General features: G+C 39.1%; 1 protein-coding gene across 3 annotated transcripts in view; it reads right to left on the reverse strand.

Moving 5' to 3' along the window:
* Positions 1–15,330, reverse strand: part of LOC146691359 (partitioning defective 3 homolog B-like) — a 217,381-nt gene that overhangs the window by 42,649 nt on the left and 159,402 nt on the right. For all 3 annotated transcript variants that reach the window (XM_085434748.1, XM_085434747.1, XM_085434746.1), the window contains one exon: positions 6,138–6,255. In XM_085434748.1, coding sequence (XP_085290874.1) covers positions 6,138–6,255 — 118 coding nt within the window. The remainder of the gene's footprint in view (positions 1–6,137; positions 6,256–15,330) is intronic.

Below are 15,330 nucleotides of genomic sequence, written 5' to 3' on the forward strand. Positions count from 1 at the left end.
ACGCTTTGAGTGTTCGAGTAAAACATTAATACCTAAGAATCAGTCCATTTATCATAATTAGTTTTTCTTTTATTTTTGATGTTTTGTTTTTAATTCAGCTCAGTTTACAAAGTGGATTTTATTTAATTGATTGAAAATTTTTTATTTGTTTTTTAGTTAGTTTTAGTCATTTGAATTGTTATTGTGTGGGAGACATGTCAGAGGTGAGGATTAAGAAAACTGGTACAGATGTTACAATAAAAACATGGCAGAGGTTTAACACCACTCCCTCTCTATGCTTCTATATAACTTTTATTTTAGTCAACTAGAATATTTTCTCATCTAGGTTAGTTTCCTATAATAACCTGGGTGACTTGAACATGTAACAGGCCGACTGGTGACTGACTGCAGGTCTTCCTGATGGACCTGGATCACAGAAAGTGGGATTTATAAACGTTTACGTGTGAAAGCAGAGATCTGTTATTAACACTTTAAACTTGGGAGGAAGTATTTCACTAACATGCTCTGTTCACGCTGCCTCCACAGCAGGGAAACTGTGTTTATGTTAGTCAGGCGTCTGAAACTCGTGACTAACGTGACACATTTTCCCACATCGTGCCATTAAAGTGTCTTAACACGGTGAAAAAGGTTGTTAATGTGTGTCTACGTCCCAGCGTTTGTGACCTGTTTAAAGCTTCTGTCTGCTAAGGACAGGCTCAGGATAACTTGGAGGTTAAATGTGGGGAAAACCCCAAACTGCCCAAATCTTCCTGTTTTCTTTGAAATGGACGGTGGGTTTAATTCCCACCTGATGCTACAAACAAGAGTCGAGGTGTCAGACAAATAAGTAAAAGTGAGAAAGCGGCAGACAGAGTGAACGTAGGATGGGCCAAAAAACAAGATGTGTTTTTATGTGGGAAAGGTTCTGGGAATTACTGCGCTGGGATTTTCCCAAATTCTACTGTGAATCACACAATGGTGCGCCTTTTTCTGACGAGGTTGGAGAAAATCCTGGAGGCAGTTCAGAGGACTGGAACCTTGAACCAAAAAAGACAAACAATCGCACAAAACACGCTCGCCCACACCCACAAACACACACAGACACACACAGACGCCCCTGTCTATGTACAGGACCGGACATGGTTCTAAGAGTAGAGGGAACTCGGGCTGCATCAACAGGATATGATAAAAAGTCCTATTATACACGTGCACGGGCAACATTCATAGATGAGCAATTTTTCATGAGCTTTTTTCACTTTTGATCTTTGCTGCCAATAACAATAAAACTGAATCTGCTCCATGTGTCTCGCTGAAGCTGTTAAAGGTAACAGTGACCTCTCCTTTAAATATTACCTGCAAATAATTCTATTCAAAGGAAAGTAAAGAAATAAACCTACAAAGAAGCTAAACGTCTAACCGATAACAGGACTTGCTGTTCGGTTTGATCAAAGGCAGAAAATCGATCTGCTGTTCTGGCAAAAAAACTTTAACACCAACAGACCTCAAAATACCCCAAATCCAGAGTGGACGGCTCCCTCCGCCCCAGCACGGTTAATAAGATGAAGCTGAAGTTCAGCTCGCACACAAGAATGCAGCTACAGCTGCAACTCAAGCCTGTCAAGTCGGCGCAACGAACACGAAATTAAAAAGGCAAATGCAAGTGAACCGCATTGCCTAGCATCTGTGACGAAGAGGATAGAGTCATCATCAGAGAAGTGGATGAGCTCAGCGGTTACAGAATTTGACAGGCATTTTCAGGGAGTGCAGGAAATAGAGGACTTTGTCAAATTTAGCACAAACTTCTGCAAATGTCAAGCTTCAGGAAGCACATTTGCACCGGCACAGCGGGGACGATCGGCAGGAAACGGACAATTTTAGACGTTACACGAACGAGAAGGAAGAAACAGAAAGGACGACAAAGATACAAATTTGTGCAGATAAACGAATCAGTGTGTTTGTTTGAGGGGGAAAGGTCAGCAGCGGGGGATTTTTCTTCATTTTACCTCATAGTCATGAAAAACATTTATAAGAATATGGAAATAAATTAATAGTGTTTAGAACCACAGAATGGACAAAGCACGAGATTATGGTGATAAACGAGCATCAAACCAGCAGAGGCTGTGCCCTTTTCTAATATAAATATAAAAAATATCAGAATACAGGAAGGACTGCAGACTGTAATCCACCCCTTTATCAGGCCTGTCCACACCCACTCTTTCTCACATCGCTGCTGTTTCAGCGCAGCTGCACTGGCTACATGTTACATTTACAGGTGGTTTAAAAATGTTACAGCACGTTTCCAAAGCGTGGATTAAATCCAGGTTACATCACAGGTCACAGAGGCCATCCTGCCCACATCTCCGGTCTCCCGTTTGCCTCTAAATGAAGGATCGGACCTTTATATGAATTATATTTACGTCAAAAGTGATTGGCCACTTTTAAAGCAGTGATGCTTTACAATGAGCTGCTTTATTGGGAGCGCAGAGGAGTCACAGCTTGTCTTATAATCCAACAGTTTGTTATCATTAAAGCAGTGACAGCTGTCAGTATTTCCACTGTTACACAGCAAACACACTCAGAGTACACCCCGAAGGACACGGGTGAAACTAAAACTTCATGTTTGATGTTATGGTGTGATTGTGCCATCATAGGGCGTTGTATTGGAAAAATAAAAAGTCTGTTGTACAGCTCTCCTCACGCCCTTTCATATGACATATTACTCCTTATGGATTTTTCCAAGGTCAACTTTGACCCTGGACGCTAACAATGAAGGTGCTAACCTAGCTAACAAAGGTACTCGTGTCCCCCCAAGCCAAATGTGTTGTTGTGAAGATTGAAGATGATCCATAAAAACCTTGTGGGTAACATGAAGTCGTTACTGATTTTGGTCTGACCTTGACACAAAAATGAAATCTGCAGAATTTACGTGCGCGTGTTAAAGAATTGCTGCACCTGTGAATTGAAACTATTCGCTGATGGACTCCATCAACAGGCATCTCCGAAAACGTTAGAGCACTTTTGCAAATATGTGATGTCTTGATGAATCGAGCAGACATTTGAAGTTTACACAGCAACATTCTCGCATGAAAATATCTTAAAAGTTTATTTTGTGACCCAGACAGAGTAATATTTCAAACTCCGCCACTCTGTGTTCCTCCGCCACTGCCTCCTTTGAGTTTTGGATGAAATGGATTCTGGGATATTGCATTTCGTCATTTCGAGCTGATTGGAGACCAGAACAGCCAATCAGATATTTTTGCATCCAAGTCTGTGATTGGCTGGTTTTGTGGCACAAATATAACGGTGTACACAAAGAGTTGAGCGCGCACGGGCAGAAATGTTGAGAGCGCGAGCAACACATTGCGAGCGAGCGCAAATGCAAAAACTGAGCGAGAGGGGCAGCTGTTGTGCGTGTGTGTGTGCGTGGATAACAGCAAACACTGAAATACATTTTTTGCATGCAGCAATGAATTTTGTTCACTCAAATTCAGCTTTTCTTCGCTCAAAATAAATTTCTCTTCAAAATGCAACACTTGCACCTGCAATTTTTTTTTTACGTGCGCTCAAATTTTTTTTACGTGCGCTCAGAATAGTGGCACAAAAATAACGCCATACGGCGATGAGGTTACACCGGTAGGAAAACAAACCAGCTCAGTGAGTAGGCAGATTTAAATTTGAAACCTGAGGTCGTTTAGTAATTAAACGACTGACTGTAAATGAGCACGCATATGTAAACCCAAAGTACGGCAAAACTATCTGATGGTTGCTCATTATAATTTAATCTAATAATAAAGTCGGTGTCACACCACCCACCATAACAATTGGCTTGTGTACAGTACTCTGTGTGAATAACTGTGTGTAAATGTGTGTGTGTGGGACAACACAACAGCGCCCTGTTGATTTAGTTCCCCGTCTCCTTAGGGAGAAAGTCTGTTGTTGTCTTCCAAAACACACACACACACACACACACACACACACACACACACACACACAATGCGCTCACTTGTGGTGTGGCTTTTGTTGCTTGATAATTGTTTTTAGCAAAACATAATTTTGCTAGCGGAGACAGCTAACCCATAACCATGAATCAGTGAAATGGTAATGGAGCCATAGGGGGAAAAAGGAGAAGAGGAAACACGTCGAGCCCACTGTGGCAAAAATGCAAGATGGGCACTCTCTCTCTCTCTCTGCCTTTATCAGTGTTTTTGGTCTCGGCCGCTCCACACTTTACTTTTCATTTTGTTTACTTCTCAAAGCCACTCAGCCAATCCTATAAAAACACACATCAGACGAAGAAAAACAAACCAAGAGAAGTGGAGCTGAATTAGCCACCAGCTCGCCTCCATAAGCATTATTCTCTCCCCAATCATGCGACAGAGAGCCAGTCAGGTAAAAAATCGCTTATGCTTTAATTAATAAATGCATCATCCGTAATAAGAGAGGCTCGTTAGGTGCCGTGGCAACCGCTACTGGTCTTCCTTCCAACTTTCACACTTCAAACTTCATTTGCACCTCTGAAGCATGCTAATTGCTCTCACGCTCTGCGATATAAACGGCGACAAAGTTTTCTTATTTGGAGGCAGGGAAGAGTGTAATGCGAGGCTATCGATCGGAGGGGAAAGACGATTGCCCCCGGCGGGTCACAAACCAAATTACTTTTAGATGTGAATTAAAGCGGGAGCCGAGCATAAGTCTGGATAAGCAAGCTGTTTAGATGCAGTGACACAGGCGATCAAATTCCTAATCAATCATGGTAATTTCATTACTTTAAAAAGTCACAGATTTCTAAAAAATAACTTTAAAACAAACTTTTATTATCAGCTTGTTTTTGTTCCAAATGATCCACCCGGGCATTTCCTAAAGCGTCTGTCCAACTAAAGCTGCAAACGGACTGGAAAACAGGCACAGCGAGAAGAATGCACACTCCGGGGAGAGAGGCCACGGATGATGAGCGGGTTCAAACCTCTCCGGCTGTGAGGCAGCGGCGCTAACCACTGCAGCGCCGCGCCGCCCATAGGGGACGGTGCCAAACGCAATACCGCCCGGATCTTTACATTTTCCCACGCACACACCCACACGCAGATGTGGTTAATGTGTCACCTCGTAGTCGTGACATCGTCCAGCCCGACTGCATGTATTAATTATCCTTTTTATGTTTTAAGCTGGCTGTAATGAATGTTGACAGCGTCTGTGTACACAGAAGTAAAGCTTCTGACTCGGCCTCAATGAGCAGACTCGAGGAGTTCACGGTCCGGCAGTTAAACTGTGATTGCTGCAATAAACCTATCCGTTTGTTATAGCAGATTAATTTCAGCTCCTCGGTCCAGCGACGGGCCTCTGGCTTGTTTCCCACTCTGTGCGTCGTGTTTCTGGATGTTAGTAACAGCAGTCGGGGACGCGATCCACTGAGCTCACTCTGGGATCTCAGGTTTACTCATCCAGACATTAGTTGTGAGTATTAGTTAAAATAATCTACTCATTTAGGCCTCTTTCATTTGAAACATGCAGCTGATTTTGCAGGATCAAAATTATTATTATTTTTGTTAAACTGTTAAAACTTGCAGCACCTGTATAATCAGACAGTTACTGCACAAGGAGCTAAAGGAGCAGGAAAGAAAGCAGAACCGTATCGTCTAAACCAGCAGCTTTGTTCAGTCCACAACATATTTGCATGCGCTTCATTTGCAACGGTGGCGAGCGCAGTCATTGCAGGGTGACACCTGGTGCTAACGTGGGAGGTTGAGTTCTTGTTAGCACATTAATAATTTAACATTATTACGGCATCGCAGACGTGCTCCTCGGCGTCTTCCAGCGTGACTCAGCCAATCTGAGCGCAGACGTGATCGTGCCTGGATGTGAATTTGTGATTTGAAAAACACTACCTGCCGAACGACAAGCGCATAAAACCTCTACTTATCTCCTCCGTGTGTGTCATCCTCGTGAAAAGTGGATCATATCAGTCCCATCGGCTCAATGCCCACGGGAGCCGTTCACGTCAAAGAGCACCTTGCGACTGACAGCTAAAGGGCCTTCATCACTTGACAGGCGCAATAAAAGCAGTGATCATTCTGATAGAGAATAAGAAACCTCACACACACAGCACTGTGATCTCTGTGTGTGTCTGTGTGTGTGTGTGTGAGCGTCACTGTGCTGCTTACCCTGTGTGGGTCGTTTTCATGGCCTCTGCGTCGTGGGTCCAACTCTTCATATGGCGGCACCATTCCTTCTCTTCTAGCTTGCTGGTATTCTCGTCTCAGCTGCTGGATCCGGTCCATACTGCCACACACACACAGACACACACAGACACACACAGAAAACAAAAGCAAAAGGAAACAAGGCTTTAGATGATTATTGCAAACAGATATGCCAACATAACAGAGTAAGAGATTCTTATTGGAAAATAATGAGCATAACTGTGGGATGTATGGATGCTAACCCTGTACTGCCAACTGTATCACACTCAGTACGTGAGTTTGAGTGTGTTTTGGAGATTTCTTCATCAGTGTGTTTTCTGTAAACCCAGAATAAATCTTACAAAAATGCCACATTTAGGCAAAATGATACAAATTCATATGCACAAACTGATAATTAACTTAATTTGTCAGAAAGTTCAATAAACAGATTCGAGTTTTCTCATAAGTCAGAAATGTTAGTCTGAGATTTGGATACAGATGTTTTTATTGTGAATGCTCAGCCCGCCTTTAGCATGTCGCGCTTTTAATACTGTATTGAAACCTGAATTATGAGACTCCTCTGAGGCTGTTTGCACGCCTACAGAGTGGATCCCAATATGAAAAAACATGCATATATTTAACAAAATTATTTTCTCAGTTATAATTAGAGCACCATCTGGAAGCTCCAGAATTTTCTTCAACTCGCAAAAAACAGATTTTTTATTTTTATTTTTATTTTTTACAATTTGTCACATTTGCCGATCCAACTCAGAAACTGAATGAAAAGTTTTCCTTCTTCATTTTTGTGACCAAGAATTTAATGTCAAAAAGTACTTTTATTTTGAATTACTCTGAAATGCAACGATTTCCTATTCACAAACACTACACCAGCCTCCTTCTGTCAGTTTTAGTAGAATTTCAGGAAACTTTACATCATCGGTTTTATTCTTTTTTCCATGTAAGATATTCATGTTCGAATATTAGCTCAGTATGAAAACAAAGACCTGAGACTGGATTGATGGACATTAAAAAAAAAAAAGGTAAATATCTTGATTAAGTATTTGATGTATGAAGCAAAAACTCATCAGCAACCATTATATATATACTGTACAATTTCCAGGTAAATCAGAGGTGGCCGAGCAGAATACAGTCTATGTGATGATTTGAGATGGAGTGACTCAATACATATAACACTAAATGACATCAATTCAATTTTATTTTATTCAAACAGCACCACATCACAACAACAGTCGCCTCAAGGTGCTTTATATCGTAAGGTAGACCCTACAATAACACATTTCTTACATGTAAGAATTCTTTCTTAAATCTCGCATCTGACAAATTCTCTCCATATGGAAAAGACTAAAACTAAGACTGAAAATAATAAAAACTAAACAGAAACAAGAAAATCTGCTCTGGAAACAAAACTGAAACAAAACTGAATTAAAAACAAAAAGTCAAAATAAAATAAAAACTAATTATAACATACAAAACTATAAGAACTGTTTCGTGTTCATTCTGATGCTTCCAGGCTTGTATAAGCACAAACTGCTGAATTATACAGTTATTACACTTTCTCAGAATTTCCATTAATGTAACACAATAGCCTGTTCAATTCAGGTCAATGTTACTTATATAGCACCAAATCACAACAACAGTTGGTTTATACTGTAAGGTAGATCATACAATAATACTGTGGTGGGGCGTGGTTTGCGGTGCCGTGTGGACGCACCTGCACGGCATCCGCAATCACGCCTACCGTGTTAAAACACGGGGACTCAGGAGTTGTTGTGGTGGTGTGACAAAGGTGAATAAAGATGGCTCAAAATGCAGATCTGTGGTCCCGTTGTGCCTTAATTTCACCACAAATACATACAGAGAGAAAGCCAACAATCATATGACCCCCTATGAGCAAGCACTGTGGCGACAGTGGGAAGGAAAAACTCCCTTTTAACAGGAAGAAACCTCCGGCAGAACCAGGCTCAGGGAGGGGCGGGGCTATTTGCAGCGACCGGGTGGGGTGAGAGAAGGAAGACAGGATAAAGACATCATCATCATCAGATGGCCGTCCTGATGATCAATGAGGAAAAACACACCATCCCAAATGAACACTTGTCTTCTAGTCCGGCTACAAGTACAATATTAATTTAATTTAATCTCAGCTGAGAAAATGAGATTTGACACTGTTACACTGGAGAGAAATACAGCACTGACAAGCATTCACACGTTAACCTGTAGCAGAAAAGGGAAAATCAGTGGGGACGCTACATGTGCTGCAACAACAAGGACACTGTGGATTTAGGCTGAGGGGCAGTTTTAAGTGGCTACATTGGATTTTTCTTAAATTCGTCAAATAAAAAGTCACAGTTGAGGTTGGCCGGGGATATGTGGTTGCTTATCACCCTGAGATGGTCCTTTACCCCCTTGATGGTAAATGGACTGGTTCTTATACAGCGCTTTTCTACTCTGAGCACTCAGCGCTTTACACAACGAATTCATTCACCCAATCACACAGACTGTTAAGTGCTCCCTATCTAACATTCATACACATTCACACTCCGATGGATGCATCGGAGGGAACATGGGGTTAGTATCTTGCCCATGCAGACTGGAGGAGACTGGGATCGAACCACCAACCACTGGCTGGTTCCGGTTAGTAGCCAGTGGTTACCACCTGAGATACAGACACCCCACATTTTTTGATCTCACATTTCACTATCCACGAAGCACAGGGGCTAGCCAGCAAGCAATGATGTGTGTGCAACACACTGATTAAGGCGGTGCGATCTTAGACGTCTGCACTGATGAATGACATATTTTACTTTGTTGAGATTTGGAAAAGTTAACGGTTTTGGTTAAAATAACGTTCATACGGTTAAGCCTATTTGTGTAAACTGTTACGATGAGTTAATACAGTCTTGGCCAGGCATCTGTAACAAGCTAGGAGTAGGACCTCGGTGTGGCCACGTCCTCTGAGTTACTTTTCTTCCTGCGACCAAACAATTTTCTTCCCTGACTGAAAGTGAGTCCACTAGAACGGGTCAGCGTCACAGAGGAATTAGACAGAGCCAGCTGGGTACATGCAAGCATATCTTCAGTTTCTGTGAGCACACTTCCAAGGACCAATATTTTGATCTTTGTCACTTTCTACATCTGTATCTGTTTTTCCATCTTTTTTTATTTTTCTCTTGCAAAAACAAAAACATCAATCATTTTATGAATATGCTTTCTTTCTGTCAGCACAGGAAATATGCAGCATATCAACACTGAACTCTGGGCTCAGGCACACACACAGACTCACTCACCCGTGCGTAATGGAAATACAGAAAGTCATATCATACACATATGTACCCATATGCACCATCAGGACTACAATTTGCAATTTCATGAACTGAAATGGTATGAGGAGAAAAAACCCGCACTGATGCAAAATCAGGTGATTTCTAAAAAGTCCGAAAAATAGCAGCACACTCACTTTCACCTCAAGGCTTCCTTTGAACAAAACCTGGGAGATCATGCATGGATTCTGGTCCCATCTACATTTCAGTATGTGTGCTTCTGTAAAGCTTCAAACTGCTTATTCTAGCTTACTGGGATTTTCTTATTTTAGGTTTTGAACCAGGTGAGAAATCTCAAATATTCTCATAATTGCACAAACTAAATATTAAGCACCCCTGAAAGCATACATGCATGTTTATTTCAAAAGAATGCTTTTGTAGACTTCTTTCGGACTAATCATTGCTTTGCTGTCTGCCCTTTCAGATCAGCCCGTCAATGAGCCATTGTCTTCTGACGCAGCTAAGAAAAATAGATTAAAAAGTAAGAATTATGACCTTATATGTCCAGACACAGAGGCAGGAATAAATTCCACAGTGATGATGCCGGAGTGGGAAAAACAGAATTACAACACAGCAAATACCAGAAGCACTGTACTAGAAGTGTAACATTTCTTCTTAGTCAAAAAACAGTTAGTGTGATTTCATAACCATGTGACATACAAAGTGCTTGTGATGAATGATGTTAACAGAATGGAATTTATACAGTAAACTGCTTCTGTGTTTCACTGGGTATATTTCTTACCATTGAAACCAGTAAAGTCACCAGTTGCAGTGAACTGAGTTCTGTTCTATCAAAGAGAAATGTCCAGCTTTATTTACTCTGGAAAACCTAATGAAGGAGTCAAATATGAGCCAGAGAAGCTCAGTCCTGACCGATGACAGCCACACATCGATGAGTTAGTGAGGATATGCTGCTCTGCCAGTAGTATTACATTTAGGCTCTGTTAGCTGCTGATAGCCCCTGTTAGCATCTGTTAGCTGCTGTTAGCATCTGTTAGCTGCTGTTAGCATCTGTTAGCCACTGTTAACTAGCGATGGGATTTTTAGAGAACCGGCTCTTTCGGCTCCGAACCGGCTCTTCAGGTTGTTTTGTTGCTTTAATTTATTTATTATTAACAACAATATAAAATTATGGCAAAAGGAATTACTAATGTAAAAAAGTGGTTTTATTTATATATATTTATATATAAATATATGCGGTGGCCCCTAGAGACAAAACATGTACAAACTCCAAAACACATTTCTAGCGTTAATTGACCTTCCCAAACAGAGCTACCTAGATCACTTAAATTACACAATTGAAAGCATATGTGTATTGTTTGTGTATTTATACACAAGCACTCATATATATATTCAAATAATTTAAAAAAAATGTTCATTTTCCTGTTACTACCACACAACAAATCCGGTTGTTGGTACTTGCTGGCTTGTGTAGCCACGAGGTAACAAAAGCTCAACACTGCCCCCTAGCATCCTGGAGCACTTCTGTTGTGTTCTGTACGTGTTTTGGACTTTGTACGTGCTTCTGAGTTTTTACATGTTTTGGGGTTTTTACATGTTTTGGAGTTTGTACGTGTTTTGTGTCTAGGGGCCACCGTAAACATACTTTTATTTATTCACTCCACATAAAATGTAATAAATAAATCATATAATACAAAAAACAACTATTTACATTTCAACTTTTAACTATTTAAATTTTCAGCTTTTTCCTTTATAAACAAATTTAAAGTGAAACAACACAAAACGCTGCAAACCAGAACACAATTAAATATAAATTAAACTATGAAAACAAAAAGAACATGCACATTCTAATGCAAAGACAGTTATGCAGGTTACACTTTCCAAAATAATTTGATAATGTAAAAAATACATTCTAAACGAATGCGTGCACATGACCAGAATGACTCAAGTAAAAAAATATAGCATGGAAAGAAAAAAATTTCAATGCACTTTTAGTGAGAAATGATTATGAGAAACGAGCTCCATGACCACAAGTTTCCATCAGTTTCTGTGGGTTTCATGGCCATGGCTGCATTCAGATTAACAAATGACATCTGTTCCTTTTTGATGTGTCTCAACCAGCAGCACTCACGCACACAGATGGAGACGTTCATGAAACGTCTTTGAAATGCAGGTGCAGGTATATTTTTATTCACATATCAGGTTTGTTGCAGTTGGTCGCTGACAGTCTGGCTGGCAGGCAAAGAAGAAAAGAGGTGGCCTAAGTGATCTAATTCCTGGGAAAGAACGTAATAATAACCATTGTTCAGGAGGTAATTTCAGCCGACACTGAGAGGGCCTCTAACGGCAAATGAAAAACAAGGTCACTGCTGCAATCTTAATTCAAAGCTATATTTTTTACAAGATAAAATATTTAGGTGGTTTAAATGGTGCAGCTCTTCATAAATCTGTGATATCATACTGTGCAAAAGTGTTGAGCCACCTCATTTCATCGTATTTTCAGTTCAGTTCATTTTTATTTCAAACATTTCAAACATGTGCCTTCACAATCATTACAAAATATCATTCCATTATTTGTTTGAAAAGGAGTAGGCTGAAGTATTTACTTATTTGTCCCTACCCCCTCAAGTTTTACCTCTCATTCATTTAATTTTTTTTTGTCTTAAATTAAACAAACAACATATGAAACATATAAACATATGAAGTAAAACAAAACATAACATACATAAATCAAAAACAAGAAATTAGCAAGCCCCACCACAGTATAGTTTCTTTCATATGAAAAATACAGAATGTGTATATTTGCAGATACACAAGTTATGGAAAAACAACAAAACAAAACAAAAAAAAAAAAAAGAACCGCAACACCATTACCAGCAACATTACCGTCCTGGGTTAACCCCGTTTTCTTCATTCTTATACTTATTTAAAATTAGGTTTTTATATTTTACTTTAAACTGTTTTATGTTTTGACTGTCTTTTATTTCTTCTGTTAGACTGTTCCATAATTTAACTCCTGAAATTGAGATTGACATAGTTCTTAAAGTTGTTCTAGCACTTTGTATTTTTAAATTCCATTTCCCTCTTAAGTTATACCCACCTTCTCTTTCTATGAACAATTTACAGATTTCTTTGGGGAGCAATTTATTTCTTACTTTATACATTATTTGCGCTGTTTTAAGCTTCACCAAGTCTTGGAATTTGATAGCTTGCATTTTGACAAAGAGTGCATTTGTATGGTCCCTGTACCCTACATTATTTATTAATCTAATGGCCCTTTTCTGTATTATAGTTATTGTTTGTGTGTTACTTTTGTATGTGTTTCCCCAGACCTCTACACAGTAGCTCATATATGGCAGTAGTAAAGCACAGTATAAAATGTGCAGTGCTTTCTGATCCAACATATGCTTTGCTTTTCCCAGGACGGCAATGCCCCGTGCCAATTTCCCCCGAACATAAGTAATGTGTGGCTTCCAACAGAGCTTGTGGTCAATGATCACCCCAAGAAATTTTATTTCATTTACTCTTTCTAAATATACATTGTCAACACATATTTCTACTTCGATGTTTTTCTTTTGGTTTCCAAACAACATAAATTTGGTTTTATCTAGATTCAATGATAATTTATTTATATCAAACCACTTCTTTAATATCGTTAATTCCTGTGTGATCATTTCCAAAACCTGTGGCAATTCCCCACCTGCACACAGTATATTTGTGTCATCTGCAAATATTACAAACTTTAAAATCTCCGATACTCTGCAGATATCATTTAAGTACATAATAAACATTTTTGGACCCAGTACTGAACCTTGAGGTACTCCACAAGCTATATCCATCAAATTAGATTTATATTCATTTATTTGTACATATTGTTGCCTATTCCCTACATAGCTTTTTAACCATTCCAAAACCACTCCCCTAAACCCGTACTTTTCCAGTTTTTTTAATAGAATTTCATGATTAACAGTATCAAACGCCTTCTTTAGATCTAAGAAAACTCCGAGCGCATACCTCTTATTATCCATACATTCCGTTATCTTTTCCATTAAATCTATCAGTGCCAAAGCTGTTGATCTGTTGTTTCTGAACCCATACTGACTATCTGTCATTAATTCATATTTTTCCACAAAACTGTCAAATCTTTTTATGAAGAGTTTTTCCAGTATCTTAGAGAACTGGGAGAGTATTGACACTGGTCTATAGTTTGTAAAATGATGTCTTTCACCGGTTTTGTAAATGGGAATAACTTTAGCAACTTTCATTTTTTGTGGAAAAACTCCTTTTTGAAACGACAAGTTGAATATATATTTTAATGGTTTTACGATACCATCAATAACTGTCTTTACCGTTACCATATCAATATCATTCCAGTCTGTACTGGTTTTGTTCTTAAGTCCTCTAACTATGTCATAAATCTCTTTCTCTTCCACTGCTCTTAAAAACATTGAGCTACTATTCCTTTCAATATTTTCACCAGTGTCCCTTTCTATTCCATCAACCTTTATTTCTTCTGCCAGTTTTGGCCCTATGTTTACGAAGAATTCATTAAAGCCATTTACTATCTCTTCCATGTTATTAATACTTCTTGTCCCTTCTATAAAGTACCCAGGGTAATCATTATTCCTTGATTCATTTTTGATTATTCTGTTTAATACATTCCATATATCTCTTGTGTTATCTTTATTGTGTTCTAACCTTTTAATGTAATACTCTCTTTTACAGGATCTCATTATATTAGTTAATTTATTTTTGTAAGTTTTATACTTCATTTCAGTTTCTATTGTTCTCTTTTTTATGAATTCTCGATACAGGGTATTCTTTTTTTTGCTGGCATTTTGTAGTCCTTTTGTCATCCATGGTCTTCCTGCATAGTTGTGTTTCCTATTGATTTCAATTACTGGGCAGTTTTTATCAAGTAATGTGTTAAATGTTCTTAAAAATCCTTCGTAAGCTTTATTAACTTCTGTTTGTTCATACACAATATTCCAATCTTGCTTTAAAAGTTCATTTCTAAGACAATTTAAGGTCTTCTCTGTTCTTATTCTTTTGTAAATAATCTTATGTCCATCGTTGTTCACTTTATAATGGCATTTATAAGATGCAAAGACTGGTAAATGGTCACTTATATCATTGATTAACAGCCCACTTTTTATCTTTCCTTCTATTATATTTGTAAATATATTATCTAATAGAGTTGCACAATGAGATGTTATTCTGGTCGGTCTTGTTATCAGTGGAAATAAACCGATGCTGTACATGGAATCAATAAATTCTTCTGAATTCTTTCTGAAATTTTCCTAATTTACTCATGTAAACATACATGAAAATAAGATATAAAAGGCAAAAAACAGAATGTGCTGCCAATATTTGGTATGACCACCTTTATTCTTTACATAGCCTGAACTCTCTCCACTCGTGCTCCTTCTGTTTCCGCCTTTTGTTCTGTTCTCTGTAGGATGACCCACGCTGCTTCACTGATGCTGAGGTGTGTTTCTATCCAGGTGTGCTTTCACAGCACGGGCAGGTGTGTTTGGGATCATGGCAGATGCTTTCCAGCGAGTATTACATGGTGGATTAAAATTTGGTAGTACTTTTCTGTGCTGGTAATTCATCAGTTTTAACAAGATCGTCAACACAACTGACAAAAACGCAGCTCGAGCCATGACAGAGCCTCCACCGCTGCACCTCTCTCTCTTTTGTCACTCAGTAAGGCCTTGACAGTCTCCTTCCACTGAGATCATTTTTTGATAATCATTTATAGGATTACCTCAAGGTCCAGATGCATCTCTCAGCTCCATCTCACGTCTTTTTGTGTTTTTACTAATTCTTAAGGATGTGCCTTTCAGCTGCAGACAGCTTTTAGGCCTGTCACCTCT

This window comes from Copadichromis virginalis, linkage group LG16 (assembly GCF_057382275.1).
Source record: "Copadichromis virginalis isolate Kocher_CV1m ecotype Utaka linkage group LG16, C_Virginalis_male_GT1.1, whole genome shotgun sequence".
In the NCBI taxonomy this organism is placed as follows: Eukaryota; Metazoa; Chordata; class Actinopteri; order Cichliformes; family Cichlidae; genus Copadichromis; species Copadichromis virginalis.